At 39.8% G+C, this 18,190-nt stretch overlaps 1 protein-coding gene across 1 annotated transcript in view; it reads left to right on the top strand.

The window, feature by feature from the left end:
- The first annotated feature begins 8,135 nt into the window (after positions 1-8,135).
- ntsr1 (neurotensin receptor 1 (high affinity)) overlaps positions 8,136-18,190 on the top strand; it is a 90,388-nt gene continuing 80,333 nt past the window's right edge. The window contains exon 1 of the mRNA XM_021312956.2: positions 8,136-8,888. Within this exon, the coding sequence (XP_021168631.2) occupies positions 8,220-8,888 (669 nt within the window). The 5' untranslated portion in view covers positions 8,136-8,219. The remainder of the gene's footprint in view (positions 8,889-18,190) is intronic.

Raw genomic sequence — 18,190 nt, 5'->3', positions numbered from 1 at the left:
GCTTGCAATATATTTAAGTAGGAAATTTAGAAATGAAGCTTAAAGCGGAAATTCAGTTGAAAAAACTCATTGCCTACCTCCAGCCAATCAGAGACTCATTTGCCTCGGACGCAAGCCAATCAGCTTTGAACTGCTCCTCCACGAAGCCAATAAACGTCCTGGGTTCATCTTAAAGGAACTTTGAATCCACATCTCAGCCTTCTGCCAGCGGGCGAGCAGTCGCTGCGCAATGTCTGATTTGGACTCAGATGACCCCGATTCAACCCATCTCCATCCCCTTCGCCACCATCGTAGCAAGCTCCGCCTGGCTTTTCCTACGGTCCTCCTTCAACCTCGTCCCTATCAGAGAGTAATTCTTCCTGGACTCTTACAGAATTCCCTGTCACTCCTTAAAACGGTCCTGCAGAAGACCGCCACGTTGAGCCTGGTTCTGCCAAAGGTTTCTTCCCAAGGGGAGTTTTTCCTCTCCACAGTCGCTTCATGCTTGCTCATGATGGACAGTTCATGCAAACCTGTGTTTATCAAGTTGGACATCTAGCTCAAACAGATCATCATATGGACTGAACAAAACTTTGTTTATCTCCACTCCACCACCAGTTTCAGGCCTGGGGGGGAACATCCCTAGTCTCATACACCTGCTTATGCATATTGAAGTATAACTCAGCGTGAAAGTTTCCTGCCGAGGTCTGAGTGCCAAAGTCTTAAAATATTGTATCAATAAAATTCTTCTAATTGCCTTTTCTTTCCGTCTGACTTTTTCAGACTGAATTAATATTGAACAGAATACTGATTGTGTAAAACTATTTAAGAGTATGATTAGAGCAAGAGTAATGCTAGAATATACATATTATTTAAAAGTAGATTAACTAAGTAATTTTAACTTATCACTTTTAAGCCAAACAATGCACTTTGTAATGCCTTTTGCCTTAATTGAGAAAAAAGACAAACACTTTCCCTTTTTAACCCTGTGGTTACTCTTAAAAATCCACATCGTTTTGAGCCTCGTATTGATACTATGCATGAAACAGCTACACAGAACACCATTTTCTAAGCTGTCTAATTCAATTTTTTGTCCAAGATTTCTGAAAATGCATTAAATCTGTTTTTAGCTATTTTTCTCTGCTTTCATTTTCTGTAAACCAAATTGTCATTCACAAAAAATAAAAGGACCTTGAAGATTGTAAAGCTGTGATGTATCGTTTGGCCTTAGAAAGTCCAAGAAGCAGTGTAAGGTAATTTAAATCATGATGCATATTTGTTTTTCCCAATGAGAAAAAAAGACCTCTGGTGGAAACATATCATTCTTAGGAGGAAAAACGATTTCTCAGTGTAAAACATTTCTGTACAGTGCCTTGGAAGACATAACAGTGGAGCACCCAAACAGATGCCTTACTGTGGGTGAGAACCATTTGTGTGGATGCAATAAACATGATTAATTGTGTGCTTGCAGGGACTTGCTTACTAAAAGAAATTAAGTTATCCACAGCATGGTAAGATCTGCAGATGCACCACTGTTGCTGGTGTGGGAAATAAAACATGTTTTCTGCATGTTTGTTTGCCATAAACAGACAAAGCTGCTTTGCAACGTTGGTTTAAACAGTGCTGGTTATTGCCAAGAAACCATTAAGGCAACATTTCCTCTCTTCCCGTCCAGTGATAATATCTCTGCACACTGTGAGTGGATCATTAGCAAAGAAAACCCAGCCATAAATGAAGTCCTTAGGACATTGTGATACATTGAGGTAAGGTCTACACTTGTCATCTAACATTTTTCCTCCACACGTAAGATATTACCTCTTTGCAAAGAGAGTTAGGAAAGAAAACATTCTCAATTGAACTTCTGCATTTTTTAATTGAATCCTTTTGAATAAGAAGTGAAAGATCTTACAGAAAAAAGGTCAATTTTTTTTCATACACTTGGGCTTGTCATTTACTTTCTTACTGTAGGTATAATGAGGCTAGGTTCAATTAAACTTATTATGATTGATTTTCTAATCCAGTCCAAGAGGTTTCACCAGGTGTTTGCACCACTGGGACATGCATTAATGGAGTACAGATCCATTTATTAATTTGTGTCAATTTTTGGTCTTTTTTTTGTCCTCCATCCTCTACTTCTACACCCGCTCTAATGCTTTTTTCCCTCTGCTCCCTGCTTGCTTGGATTTTCCTGCTTTTAACTTTTTATCTCCTTTTTATCTCTTTGCCAAAACTACAGAAAGTTGAATTTTTTCCCTCCTTGTGGACTATTATAGTTTTCAGCTATTCAACACAAGATGCCTCTTTACACCCCAGAGAAGTTAGAAAGACGTCTCAGAAATGACATTGTTACAGAAAAAAACTCCACATGAAGTGGATATAGAGAAGAACCAACTGATTCCAGCTAATCAGCACAAGACGCCTCTTTTCACCACAGAGGAATTTGATGAGCTTCTACAGAAAGTAGTTGTTATGGATCTGTAAATCCACCGACTTGAAGTGAATTTCTTATGTAAACGCTGCGTATGGAAATTAAACAACCCTGCCTGTAATTCCAAACTGTGACCACCAGCCCAGCAATTCAGCGTACAAACAGTTCCCTGAATAAAATGAGAATAAAACCACCTGCAGACCTCCGTGGAAAACTCTGGGCGCAAGGACAAAAGACCAAGGAACCCCTCACCTAGACAAAGAAAACTGGCCGAAGTGTCCCAAGAAAAGTGAAACAACAACGGGTTGTTCTCACAACAAACGAAAGGAGTAAACCTACTGGAAATGTTGAAATTTCACTACAGAACAGATTCACTCCACTTCAGCATGACACCCAGGGAGACCATGACAACAATCAAAGGCATGTGAATAATCTTCGCTCTAAATTACCAGAGAAATAACAAGTTACAGCGCCAAGAACCTTAATATTGTGCAACAGATCTGTGAGTGGAATGAAACACTATAACAAGAAGAGCACAGAGGTGCTGAGCCATAACTCTTTGAACTATGGCCTGGTGTCTAATGTTACAGAGATCCTTCCAAGGATCATGGAAGAACACCCAACGCTGAAAACTTGGGTGACACTGTCTGAATCACAAAACATCAGAAGTATTGAAAGAGGATTACATTTGTCTGCTAAATTGAGTTAATGGCCTTAATGTCAAGGTGTTTCTCAGTGGCCCTCATGTGCCCATTAATTGTGGGGATGAGTTCTGATGCTTAACAAATGGCTGAAAAACACATGCAAGCAAACAGCTGTAACCTTCACAGACAACATTAACATCTTTTGGAAGAGAAGAAATCTGTTCAACAGAGATGGTTTGTCTCTAAATAGGTCAGGTGCAAAACGCCTGATTTTAAACATTTTATTTTCTGTGAACCATGTCCCATCAGCTTTGTCCTACAAAGTACAGTAAGTGCAAAAAAGAAATGATGAGCCCAGTACAGCCCGAACAAGCCAAGATAAAGATAACCAGACAGATGACACAGAAAGAGACTACATCAGAATTACAGGAAGATTCATCCCAGATTTCAACAGACAAAAAGAAGGCTCCTCTTTAACTCCCACAGTGAACAATAAACCTCCATCCCCACAGACACAAATCCAGACTGCACCCACCTCCTCTTTTTCTCCACCAAGCCTAGATGCGCTCCCTTCCTGGGTTTCACAAACAACATGAAAGATGTTTTTAAGCTCGGCCTGTGATACACACCAGGCCCTAGCGGCAAATTTATCAGACAGGACACTTTCCAGCATCAGTCTAAGCTTTTTGTTGGAGATAGATATGATATATCTGTGATGATATGTGGCAAAAATAAAAAAGCTCACAGGATAGCAAACAGAAATAATCAATTGTATTTAAAAGTCATAAACTGTCAGATGCAACCTGCCACAGAGACAACATCAACCACTAAGTCATATAAACTGGGTTTATTAAACATTAGCTCTCTGTCAGGAAAATCCCTTTTAATTAATGACTTCATTATTGACATTAATCTTGATGTTATGTTTTTAACAGAAACATGGTTACATCAATATAATGAAGCATTCTGATTCATTAAATTGCTATTTTTTTTAGAGAGCAGACAGCAAAAGAAAGGTGGAGGAGTGGCAGCATTGTTTAGTGATTCATTAAAGTGTAAAAAGGTGTTTTTGGGAATGTTTGGCTCTCTAGGTAAACAGCCCGGTTTGAACTATGTTTTTGAATGTTTACAAGCCTCCTAAGTCCAAATCTAACTTTTTAAATGATCCTAATGATCTCCTATCTGGGATATGTGTTGATCATGACTGTTTGATTATTGTGGGAAACTTCAACTGCAAAAGAACTGTGTGACACACTTAGAAACTTTGATTTAACTCAACATGTTAAACAGCCAACACACAAACGGACATATTTTAGAATTGATCATCACTAAAGGTCTAAACATTTCCAAGGTCAATGTAACTAACATTGCCCTATCTGATCACGTTTCTGTTACCTTTGAAAGCATTATTTCCAGTGACTCATTTAGCCGAAGGGACACCATAAGAAAACACATCTTTAAGGACAATGTCTCAGAAACTTTTATCCAAGCTTACTCTTTTACTTCAGCCTTGTGCTGTAACTCCGTAGATGAGCTAGTAGATAACTTTCAGTCTAAAGTTTTAGACATCATTGACTACATTGCTCCAATTAAAGTGAAGATTGTTTCTGGGAAAGAAATAGGGAGTGTCAAAAAGCTGAACGCAGGTGTGTGAGCTGGATACCTCATCGGTTTTTGACTCTGGTCGTGACCCTGGACTGTTTAAAGCAGGGGTCACCAACAAGATGCCCATGGGCACCAAGTAGCCAACGTGGTGCCCATGCCATGCCTGTTCTGAAAAAAACTCTTCCCGTTTATTCACACTTGCATTTATATAGATTTAAAAACAACAAGATCTACAACAAAGCATAAAAAAATATGTTTATTTTACATGAAATTAAGATGAACTCTCACTCTTCTAGTTCAAATGTCAGTTCTTGCAGCCCTTCATATGACACATCAACAATGGTGACCCCTGGTTTAAAGGCTTAGGATTCATGCATAGCCCCTTGGAGAGTTTTGGCTGTTGAGCTCTCTGCATCCTGCCAGTTCAGCCGCCATCAGTCTGTTCTGCCCATCATCCCCGCTGTCACCAGCCTGTCCTAAGTTATGCCTGTTCCCTGCTCACATTGGATTTTCGCATGCCACCTCCACTCTTTTTTATTTTTTATTTTATAATAAAACCTTTTAAGTGCAACTCTGTGTTGGTTGAATTATCGGGTTCTCTATACTAATAATTACCGTTTTGTTTTTGCCAACTGCCAACAAAATTCACAAGAAGAAGGCTAGCTACTCACTTGCCTCTCTAATGCTAATGGAAGCAATTCCAACGCTAATGCCACCATATCAGTGCTAATGAACAGAACAGCAAAGGAAGGGAATTCAGCAGGTGACCAGCCAAGGCATGCTAGTCACCAGCCTCTCAAGCGAATACTCTCCTTCTGATTTTCCAGCGCTGGAGCATAGTTGGCTTCGATATAAGCTCCTACAACAACAAAGTAGCAACCGCTGGGTGCCAATAATCTTAATTTTGGCACTCAAACCACACCATATGCATTTACAACTACATGTGACAAAAACAGGAATATCGGATCGAGTTTGTTTCTGTCATTTTGAAGTGTGTTATGAGTGAGTATGGATTTATACCATGAAAGCTCCAATTCATAAAAAAAAACAAAAAACTTCGGGTTTGATGCTATTTGGGTTAAATAAAACAGGAGTTATATTTCAGTGTATTTTGGTGAGTTTAAGTACTTTGTGGGATGTTTTTGTCAACTGAAGAAGTGCATTGCTGCCACATATTTTCACAACAGGTAAAAAATGTGTACATAACAAGTTGGGCGTTAAACATTGTGCCACATGTTTTTTGTGCGTACACGTTCTTCGTACTTAAGGCCCCAGGTCTTTAAAATGTTTGATGATCTGACGTTGTCTTCCTGTGTGCTGAGAGTTTTTAACCAGCATTTCCTTCTTGCCAGATTGCCCTGTTACAGCCTCAACCACGATGCTGGACTTCTACCAAGATTCTGATTTCTGGACCAGGTCTCTGGACCACAACCAATGAGCCGTGCCTAGTTCCTAGATGTTCTTGCCTTTCTTTGATCGTCTATGTATGACCCAAACCTGTTTTCCAGCCACTGCCAACCAGAATAACACTGAGTGTCTCAAGCCAGCATGCTTTTGCTACAAGCTGCAGCCTCTTGTGACATCATCGTTATTACTAAAGCTGCCTGCTGGCTTCCCCGAGTAACAAAGCAATCACATCACAGAATCAAGTGCCATGTCTTTATACTAAGAAGGTGAGTGGCTTTATTTCTGAGTCTCATTACAATCTTAGAGACCTGCAGCCACTAATCTGTCCTCTCCTAATGCAATGGTTCCTGCCCGAGTATCCAGTGGTTTCCTGCCTCCCTGGTTTATTTTTTATCTTCAAAAATAAACCACTTAAAATAAACTCCTGGTCTGTCTCAATTTTCGGGTCTCCTGTTTGGTGCTTTACAGCAGCTTACCTTGCTGACTATGGTCAATCAACCAAAGTGAAATTATCTGATAAAATTGAACAGGGCTGCTACAAAGCACATTTGCATTTTTATCTGGACTGTAAAAACTTTGTGTATGGTCCACATCAATAGTTATACTGAAAAACATCTGATTAAGAATATAATAAACTTTTATTTGTCCCTTTGTGGAAAAATGTGCGTATTAGCAACATAGTGATAGGCAATAGAAATACACGATCCTAGACAGATAGGCATTCAACTGCACATTCACAATTTACATCTGAACAAAATTTTATTTCAAGACATCGAGTAAAAAACAGGAGACAAAAGAGAAATATTCTAAACACAATAAATATAATACTTGTCATTTGTCAGGCAAAAGACAAGCCATAATAATACTATAAAATATTTACACTACTGAATCTGAGGTGAATATATTTTTTTTTATAAAAAGTATAAACAATTCTCAATTGTTACCTTCTCTACTGTTTTGCAATGACACTCATAAATTATATATTTGTTTGATAATGGGTGCTGGATTTCTACTCATTAGTTTTGCCCTGATTAATCCAAGTAAAATATTGTCATATTGTTATAGGTAATATCTTTTGATTGTCATAAGAAAGAACCGTGAGCCTTCAAAAAAAGTTGCCACAGTGTCAAGTATTTTATTGAGCATCTTTGTCATTTACTATTATGAATCTTTTAATATGAAGTGTACAGGGTTGTCAAAATCCATTTTTTTTTTTTTTTACTTAGTACCGATACTTATAAAGACAGAGTACATGTTTGATCAAACAGCTGTGTGGTGTGGACCAGGATAACCTAGTGGTGTAGCTACAACATATCAGAGTTTAAAGATTATTTCCAAGTAATGACAATGACAATTTGACAGCACAAATAAGATATTTAGTCTCCAATACAACTGTTGGCTATTGTTATGAATGGGCCGCCTATAATTGAAAGTTAGCCTGAAGCAACACCATTAATAGGATATTTATTTAAATCAATTTAGTTCAGATGAACGTGGTAGTGGAGCCCAAAATAATCTGGAATAAATCCTGAGATTATTTCAGTGTCCATGCAGCTTGCTTGCTCTTTTCAACACATAAATTATAGTCAAATTACTTAGTGCTGACTAGCCTCATTCAATTTAATTGTAAAGTAGTTGGCTGGTTTAGTTTAAAGCTCAGTAATGGGGACCTTTATCTTAAAATTCTCCATTACACAATCTTGACATGGTACCATTTTTCTTATTATGACAATAACATTTCTTGATTCTTGATGTGTTACCATAGTGACATTTTTAATGAGACAGACTTGTCTCTCTCAGACATTTTTGATGAGACAGTTTTGTAATCTGCACACAGATTACAAAACGCTACTACTAACCTAGAATTTTGAGTGTACTGATGATCCGTCCCTACAGAATTAATGCCGCCTTTTTAATGTTGAGTTGTGTAGCTGAACGGTTCCAAGGTGAAATAACACGGGGTCCACTCACCAACTATCCCCACGTCATCAGCGCAGCGCCAATAGCGAGCACGCCTCCTTCTGTGCCAAATATAAAAGCTGCTGGGCTCCGACTTCCACATATCAGTTGGGATCTCCTCAGGGAGGACTAAACATATCAGAATAGAGGTCGGGAAACTTGCATATGTATTTGTATGTTTCATATATAAAACCAGGATGGATGTAAACTTTACGCTCCCAGAGCGCAACCTGGTCAGCTTTGGCGCGCTGGCACAGCGGCTTTTTGAGAATAAGTCGCTGTTTTCTGTTGGGAACGACACGGGCGCTCCCAGAACGGAGGAAGAAGACTTGGAGGTTAACACTGACATCTACTCTAAGGTGACAGTCACTGTCATCTATGTGGCTCTTTTCGCCGTGGGCTCTCTGGGCAACTCCATCACTCTGTACACCTTGCTGAGCAAAAAGAGTCTGCAGAACCTACAGAGCACCGTGCACTACCACCTGGCCAGCCTGGCCGTGTCTGATCTACTCATCCTCGTCCTCTCCATGCCCATTGAGCTCTACAACTTCATCTGGTTTCACTATCCGTGGGTGTTCGGGGACGCTGTGTGCAGGGGTTACTACTTCCTCCGGGACAGCTGCTCCTACGCCACAGCGCTCAACATCGCCAGCCTGAGCGTGGAGCGCTACATGGCCATCTGTCATCCATTCAAAGCGAAGAGCATCATGTCCCGGAGCCGCACTAAGAAGCTTATCAGCGCAATGTGGATCGTTTCCTTTGCGCTCGCCATTCCGATGCTCTTCATCATGGGCCAAATCACGCGCAACGGGGAGAAGATCTGCACCACCACCGTCTCTGCTGTCACCATGAAGACCGTGCTGCAGGTGGGTGGGCAATTATCTTTCTGCTGCTGTGTGCGAGGGGCTTTTCGCTGGCGTCTCCGCTGCTGATCTTTTCAGCCCGAAGTACAGTGGATGTTGGATCCACGCATTTACACATCAGTACTTCTAGAATCCCCAGCTCTAATAGAGCATAGTCTTGTGAGGCGGAAATGCCAGGGAGAAATTGACATCAAAGAGCTTGCCAGGTTTTTAACCGTGGAGTGAAGGCTTTACGCACACTTGCGTGTCTGGCGATTCCAGTTTGTGCATTGACGTGTGTGTTTCCTATTGTGCTGTGGGGTTATTTTGTTTAAATCCACCATGAACGTAAATCATGAATGTTTGCCACCTCATCAACCTAAATGTTTCCCCCTGATGATAATTGTTTTATCTAAAGTGGAGAGGATTAATTAGGGACATTTAAATCTGTCAGCGTTGAAAGGATGCTACAGGTGTAATCCAGCTGCCTGTTCACTTTTAATGTGCAAGGGATAAGGGTTAGATGGTTGGTGAATGACATATTTCATATCCGGTACTCAGATGCTATACAGAGCCTTTTCATAGACCAGTTTCTCAGTTAAACAAACAAATCAAAATTATCATAAAAAGAAAGTAGCATTGTTTGGCTAGGCAGTGTGCAATAACTAGTCAAAATATATACAGAGCTTTAAAAATTATTGTATAAATCATGTGAAAATTCCCACCATTCAATGTTTTGATGAGAGCAGCCGCTGTTATTACAAAACGTGCATGCCTGCCGACATTTGAATGCCCTGTCAGGGGAAGGTGCATCACCCAATAAAACCGCAATTGGATGTCAAAAACTGATTAAAATGTTAACAACATAGTTACTTCTTCCTATATTCCTCATATTAACACATTTCTCATTCATATACATCTTGGAAAACTCAAGAAATGGCAATTTTGTTATGAACTTGATTGAATCCATAGTTTTAAATGGTTTAACAATGTTTTAATTTGCGATTGCAGCTCTCAATCCTCACTTTTCCTCCAGCAGAGCAATATTTAAAGCTTTTTGTCACATTCAGATCTGTTAAAGTAACAATTATATGCCTGTATGGATGCATATGGGACACAATAAACGTGAGAGTGCCTTTACATCCGATGTTGATGGAAAGTGCAAAATCTGCTTTTCTGTATAAATTCTGTGAGATTGTGATAACTCACAGCAGCAATATGAAAAACATCCTTACATTAAAGTAGGTGGACATTTAAAGAGAGATAGGTGTGTTATTCACTATTATATGATTTGAAGATACCAAGTTAAAGGAGCAAGAAGTCATAAAAAATAAGATAAAGCAGATTACACTGAATGGTTGCTAAGTATCTGTTGTTGTAATGAAAGAAAGTTGTGCTTTTCTCTTGGAGTTATCTTTAGAATGATGTACACATCTTCAGACTTTTTTTAAGCATCTATAAAGTCATTATATTACTGCAATGTTAAATTATCAATAAGTTTGAACTAAGCCTACCTGAGTGTTTCTGTATGTGTGGCCTTCTTCAAAAGCTCTCAATTCACTTGCTATCATGCAGTTTTCATGGTATCATCATTACAGAGAGAACTGTATTTGCACCGTGGTGGAAATATAAATTTAGTACGATTTAAATTAAAAGTTCTACCAGAATCTGATTCTGAAATAGATGCAGATTAGGGATATTGAGGCCACAAAGTGAGGAAAGGACTTGTGAGAGACAAGGTTGTGTAGCTTTGGTAAAGTTTGATGTTACTAATTACCTAAAATGAACATATTACAGGGGCTGCACAGTGGCGAAGTGGGCAGCACTGTTGCCTTGCAGCAAGAAGGTTCTGGGTTCAAATCCAACCCTGGGTCTGTCTGCATGTTCTCCCTGTGCATGCGTGGGTTCTCTCCTGGTACTCCGGCTTCCTCCCACAGTCCAAAAACATGACTGTTAGTAGGGCTGTGCATAAAAATCGATATAAAGATTAATATCGATATTTTTAAAAACGATTTAATATCGATATTCTGGCTTTCAATATCGATATACCTTCCCAACCTCTAGGGGCGTTATTACAGCGCAACCATTACAGTTCACAGCGAAGGAGAGCAAGTGAGACGAATTTGTGGAACGGCCGACAGGATTTTAGAAGCTCCTTTGTCCCTAAAATCAGATGTTTGGGCACATTTTTGGTTTCTGTGACACGTTAAATGCATTGAAGCAAATGCACTTTATTTTCCTGTTAATATGTCTGTGATCAATAAATAGAACATAAACATAATATTTGGCTGATTTTGGTGATTGAATCACTGAGCATTAATTCAAAGTAATAAATATCGATATTGGAATCAAAGCAAGCTGAGCCATGTATCGAGAATCGTATCGTATCGTGAGCTGTGTATCGAGAATCGTATCGAATCGGCTCATCCTAGATGATACCCAGCCCTAACTGTTAGGTTAATTGGCCTCTCTAAATTCTCCTTAGGTGTAAGTGTGTGCCTGAATGGTTGTTTGTCCTGTTTGTCTCTGTGTTGCCCTGTGACAGACTGCCGACCTGTCCAGGGTGTACCCCGCCTCTCACCCTGTGAACGCTGGAGATAGGCACCAGCACCCCCCGCGACCCCATGAGGGATTAAGCGGGTCAGAAAATGGATGGATGGATGGAACATATTACAGTACAAAACTGTTAAGGAGTATATACTGTTATAAGTACACATTTTTGATAAAGTCTTAATTTTCTTTAAAATCAATTTCTCACAAAATTAACAACAAATCATACAAATTGTGTTACTAGCTTGAACTCGTGTGTTTGGTAACCAAGGCAAATGTTACTCACAAAAAGAAAAATAGGGGCTGGTGCAAGATTTCTCCCACCTGCTACTATGGCAGGTGAAATTTTTTTTTAGTGATGTTACGTGATGTGCCGAGGCTTCGAGGCGTGTGTCGAGTAATGGAGGGGACGTTTCCGTAAAGCGCGTATCGAGGCTTGCTTCATTTAGGGGAGGAGCCGAAAACGATGACGTCCGAAGCCTCGCTGCCCAGCTGTACCACGTGACTGCTTCGGGAAGTGGCTCAGATTTCAGAAGACCGGTTCATTCAGAACCAGTCATGGCTGCACGCTGGATCATAAAACAGTTCTGCTAACCAGATGCAGTTTAAAACGCCACTTGGTCTGTTTATAGGTTTAGTTTTTATTCATTCTGCATTTTTTAACTACATGCACCGTATTTCTTTGCCTCAGCGCTTGCTCCCCCCCCCCCCCCCCTTTCCCTCGGAGCAGGTGGTTTTATCACCGTTCACCATTCAAAACGTGAATCACTACGTTTAATGTCCTCACATCAGTAGCAACGTGTGCCAGTTAAAGTCAATAGGAGAGTTAGTAGCTGTATTTCATGCTCTTTTGTTTTTAACAACATAGAATCAGTGGCGCTTTGGTGGGCTGCTGCCTCGCGCTTTAATTCAGGTGCGCACTTTTAAGGATAATTTTAAAGTAACATCAGGGGCTTCAACTCAGACCTGTCAGTACACCTGTTCCCTTTATAGAAGCCCTTTACAGTATTTAGTTATGCATTTTCCCCACTGTTTATTCGTTGCACGCAGCGCACCAACGGGGGTTAAATCCGCCCACCTCACCGCCCAGAGCGTACTGACGAGAGCAATAGAAATTTGTCTGGTCAGCGACTGACTCAGAAACCTGTCGCTGTGAAAGGTGATGAGAATGTTATAAACTGTAACAGTCTAGAAGTGCATGGAGCTGAAAAGAGGGAGACATCAGCAGCTGGATCGTGCGTAAAGACGCAGCGTGAACCTCTTTTTGCTTCAGTGTTGCTGCTGAGGGGAAAATGTTGACCATAATCCCCCCCCCCCCCCCCCAATGCCTCATGAGGCTTCATCTCACCATCACTAATTTTTTTAAATCTCCACCTCTGACAAAAGCGGTTTTATAAGCCTTTAAAGGCAGAGTCAGTGATTTTTACAGAAATGTAAGTAAGTCCCTTTTTTTAATAACTGCGCATGGGCAAGACCTTCTTACTGGCTCTTTTGCTCCTCAGGGGGTTCATGTGAAACAAATCTCCCAAATCCACTCTGGTCTTATTTCTTTCTACTAAGGCCTTCCTCTTCTTCTCATAAACTTGTACATGGTGTGCTTCTTGCGATTCAGCTATTTTCAAAGTATACGGTGAGAGCAACGGAGCTACAATGTACGGCTACCAACTATAGTTTTATTACAGTGTCATGTTTTTCATGTATGTCAGGATGTATATCAGTATTTACATAAGAAATGAAAGTAGTGTACCACCAATGACCTTCTTGTGCGGGAATAGAACATATAAAATGTTTCCTATCAAAGTAAGTACCAATAAGCAAAGTAAGGCAGTTTGAAAAAAAATGCTCCGATGGCACAGGGGTAGTGAGCAGTGCCCAAGTACGGAGGCCTTAGTCCTCGACGAAGCAAACCTGGGTTCAATTCCGGCTCAAGGTCCTTTGCCGCATGTCTTCCCCCCTTTCCTGTCAACCTACTGTGAAAAACGAGCCACTGGTGCCGTAAAAAGCCCAAAAAACGAGTAAAAAAAATTAAATTCTAAAAACAACTTTCACTTAATCTGCTTTATTTATTTATTTTTGTTTTATAATTAGATTCATATCCATTACTGTGACCTGAAATGCTTTTAACAGTCCAAATACCTGTTTCACACAGGAAGATCATTAGTGGCGCCCTAACGCCATTACCCATGTTAGTACAAGACTTCTGTGTAAGTAATATCATGACGGTTCAAAGGTTCATAACATAGTATTTGCATAAACCAATATGAATATTTTTGATATTCATTTTGTGTTATGTTTTGAAATGGCAGATGTCCACTTTGGCAGAAGTCCACTTTGGTCTTTGCATTTTTGGATGGGCTAGCTGTTCTGGGCTCTGGTCTAGGGTTCATGCTATAAGAATAACCTAGAAAGTTGTCTGTTTTAAGATAATACTTTCTAAACTGGTTTAGGATACCCTTTACAAAATGCTGGGCTTTAGATTTTGGTCTTTGGTTTTGTTTTTGAACTTAATGACAGTAATAATCATGTTTTGTAACTATGGCAATTTTATAGTTCTAACTCAAATATTATTCCCGCTTTGTTGCAGCTTTTCCTGGGCTTTCTCTGTCTTTGCTGTGTTATTTTAATAGTTTAATATTATGCAAGTAAGGCATCGTTTTATTTAACTGGATTGTAAATTGTATATCACTAGATACATATTGTCTCAATACTTTGCAATCTCACTTGGTCCTCTGCATCACTATGAAGGTTTGCATTTATCTCCTAATTTATCTCCTTCCATCTTATCTTTGTTCTTCTCCTTCTTTTATTCACCATGCCTACATAACAATCCCTAACCAGAGCTGTTGATGCTGAAAGTCCTTATTGTAGGATGCTTAGATTGGATTTATGCATAGGAAAGTCTCAAGGATATATTTTGCTCCACAGAAGAAAAACTAACCAAATCCATAGACTGAGGAATCAGTGGCCAGGTTAGCAGCCACCTTGCACAGAATTTTCTTAGAGTGCTTGTATTTTCTGATTACTTGTTTGCTTTCTTTGAAATACTTTGCCTGCTGCTTCTACAGGCACCCTGCTACAGCAGAGGCTCCACACATTTAGGCTCTATCCAGAACAGTGAGTAACCCTGAGCAGTCAGAAGGTACATTTTTGTGCATTACCTAGTTTGTAGATGCTTGCAAAGACAGAGGGCAGGAAAGAGGATGGATGATAGTCCTTTGTGGATTATTTGGAGCATAGATTGAACTTTGCTTGGGGTCCATCCTACTTGAATTCAGCCCCAGCACTGCTAGTTAATGTATGCTCTAAGTGGCAAAAATGAGTAATGCAGCATATCTGGAATTCCTCTATACTCATGGGTTGCAGACATGCCACCCTTTTAAAAATGTTAATTTGTTTAAAAATTCAGTCGTGAAGGTTTCAGAGTTCGTAATTATACATTAAGGACAGTATTATTATCTGGTTGAACTGGATTGAGGTACATACATTTGTTGTTTTTTTCTTTGCTTTAGTACTTTAAAAATCTTATTCAGACAGACATCCCTTGGATAAATATTAATTGACTTCCATATATAAAATAAAATTGTTGATGGAAATCCTAAGACGGTTTGGCAGTGAATTGAAGCATCGTAAAGTGATTTAATACAATTACAACTGACTGAAGAAACGGTGATACAGAACAACAGAGCAACAAACACAGCTATAAAACAGTGAGAGGAGACAGCTCATGATTTTACTTTGATAGTGAGATGAGAACCGATGCTGGTTAAAAGTCAACTTCACTGGGATTGAAAATTGCACATTAACACTTTCTGAGCAGGCTTGACTTGCTACGGCTACCTCTTCCAGTAGATGGCACTTAAACCTATCTCCATAAGACATGGTACAGCACAATCTACTGATAGTGATATTGATGACAATAGGAAACTGGAATAGTTTTTAGAAATAATTTTTTTGCAGCTTTGTAAGAGCATATAACATTCGTAGACCTACATTTGTTGTGTTTACGGGCAGATTTGGTTAGAAAAAGTCTTTGACTTCTTCAAGATACAACCATTAGGGTTGGGTACCTTTCACATTTGAACTGATATGATACCAATACTCAGTACCTGGGAATCCATACCGGTACTTAGCGGGACCTATTTCGGTACATTTGTGTGTTTATGTATTAATAAAAGTCAGTTTATTAATAAAATCTCTAAATTTTTCATATATATTTCTCAATATATAAACTTGTTTGGATCTACAAATTAACCTTATTAAATAGATTATTAATTTTAATACATTGCCTGAAAAACAATAAAGGCAATTTAATAATAAAACATTTTAACAAAACAACAGTTATCAGAGGCACAAAGTGAATGAGGTCAATACAGGACTGAAGCTGTGTGTGAATAAAATTCAGGGAATTGTTTTAGTTCACAAGTTTCAGAAAAAAACAAAACAATATTTAAAATATGTATTATCCCATCTTGTAAATCAGGGCAGAATACATTTAAAATGAGGGAAGAAGCTTTCCTATCTGCTATCTTTGCTCTGACTGCAGGCGAGTTTCAGGAGGAGGCAACTGTCTGTCTGGGAGACTGCTTGGAGAAGCTTCTAGAAGTGCTTGGCTCTCCAAAGACAATAACTCCAGAACGATTGTTACTTTCACGGCCTCACCAATAACAGATGAAAGTGTTTTTTCGTCACTTTTTTGAAAGAAGGTCACTGGATTGGTCTGAAAAGTCGCTAAATATAGCGAAAAATTAGCAAAACTGGCAGCAGTGACCAGGTGTTTCCTCAGATTAGAAGGATTCCCGCTGCTGGCCTTGTACTTCACCTCAAAAAATTTCTAGCGAGTGGTATCTGTTTTCTATCAGCCAAGGTTTGTTGACTGGACCAGTGGCTACTGACATCATCACGCTCTTGTGCATGCAATGCTGTATTTATGTTCGGCATGGAAAATTGCCCACTCTTCTACTCCCTCGGTGTCACAGTGATGTGTTTAGGTACCAAAACGTGGTGTCGTTTGATTTTACGTGTATCGGTGCCCAGTAATACCAACGGGATTTGGTCGGTGCCTATAAAAGTATCGAATTCGGTACCCAGCTCTAGCAGCAACTGTATAATACTTTGCAAAGTTTTACCAAAAATATCTTAATATTTTAAACTTGCAAGGTCTATTAGCATAAGATTAATTACTCTGCTTTCATACACTGAAGAAGCCCCCACAGGCTGTAGTGACGAGCCCGAAGACTCCGGCGGCCATGGGTCCAGAGACCCAAGGCCCAAGAGCACACAACCCCCCAGCAGGGCTCCTACAGTGCCAGGGAGCTCAGGCTCCGCAAAGCAGCCGCCAGGAGTGAGCTAGCACACACCCGAGCAGCCAGCCCTAAACACTGAGAACCACCAATGCACGGGTCAAGAAACCAACCAATGGCAGGGAACCTGACTGGGATGGCCCTGAGACCTGAGATGTTCTGGATTAGAGGGGTCAGTCCAAAACCCAACGTGATAATGAGACAAGCACCTAATCACAGTTAAAAAGTCACAATCACTCGTTCCCACCCTAATGCCCACACACATGCAAACGCTCATAACCACACACAAGAAAGGACGCTGTACACACATGTGAAATTGCCAAACACAGTCAATACTCCCAGGTCCAGGTACTGACACCCCACAGGGGTATCCAGCCCCCAGAGACCAGTGCCGAGCACCGTCCCATACCGGCGACACCCGGTCCGTAGGGATGCATGACATCTCTGTCTGCTGTCTGCATTCATCCACGTACCTGACTAAATTAACTCATTCCATACAACTGTTTCAAGCTCTTTATACTGCAAGTCATTGCAGACAGCAGGACAGCACCAGATTATTGAAAGATTCTAGTGCAGGGGTCAGCAAACTTTATAATCATATAATCATAATTGTTCAAATTTTTCAGTGTATGCCTACATTTAAAAAATTAAATACTGAACAATGCATGCTTGTTTAATCCTTCCCGTTAATTTTTTTTTAAATAAACAGCACATTTCAATATAAAAGCATATAGTTGCAGTTTTGCTGTTTTAATAAAGGAAATATAAAATTAGAAAAACAATTTTCACAAGCCCATTTCAATGGGCTATCATCCTTTCCGGATTTCTTTCTCGGCCAGCCATCAGGCAAAACACATTAAATATACATTAAAAAGCTATATCAGCTCCAGTTTTTTTTATGTCTTATTTTTTAGTAATAGCCTATTAAATGCTACTGTTAATGTGACTTCCATTTCTGAAGCTCCATGCTGATCTTGTTTGGGCTGGAAGATGTAACTTTGATCTTCACACAGGACTGTAGGCTCTTATTTAGGAGGTGGGAGGGGTATTCTGCCTTTAAGTTTATGCTGGAGAGAACTTGCTTGCATAAGTTATGTTGAGCCAAAGATGGAAAGGATTCATATTTTTTCATAGTCATATAAGTGACAAGAACAGCACTCCGTGTTTCATAAACAGGGTTTTTTGGTTTGGGGAGGTTTTCAATATTATTCCATTTGTGCTCTTAGCGAGAGTGGCCTTTTGACGGACAACCTCTTAGAGATCTGCTGTCAGGGTTTTGACAAGAAATATGTAGGTACCAACTTGGTATAGAAAATTGATGTATGGTTGATATTTATTGATCCTCATGTAGAACCCGCAATGGAAAATTGGGGTGAAAAGAATCTCAAGCATACTGTAAGGTTTGCAAACATCATTAAGTGGACTTCATTGTTTTCATGATAAAATAACAATTTGTATTACTTTTCCCCCCTGATA

This window comes from Fundulus heteroclitus, chromosome 1, assembly GCF_011125445.2.
Source record: "Fundulus heteroclitus isolate FHET01 chromosome 1, MU-UCD_Fhet_4.1, whole genome shotgun sequence".
Classification (NCBI taxonomy): Eukaryota; Metazoa; Chordata; class Actinopteri; order Cyprinodontiformes; family Fundulidae; genus Fundulus; species Fundulus heteroclitus.
This window is presented reverse-complemented; position numbering and strand designations above follow the sequence as displayed.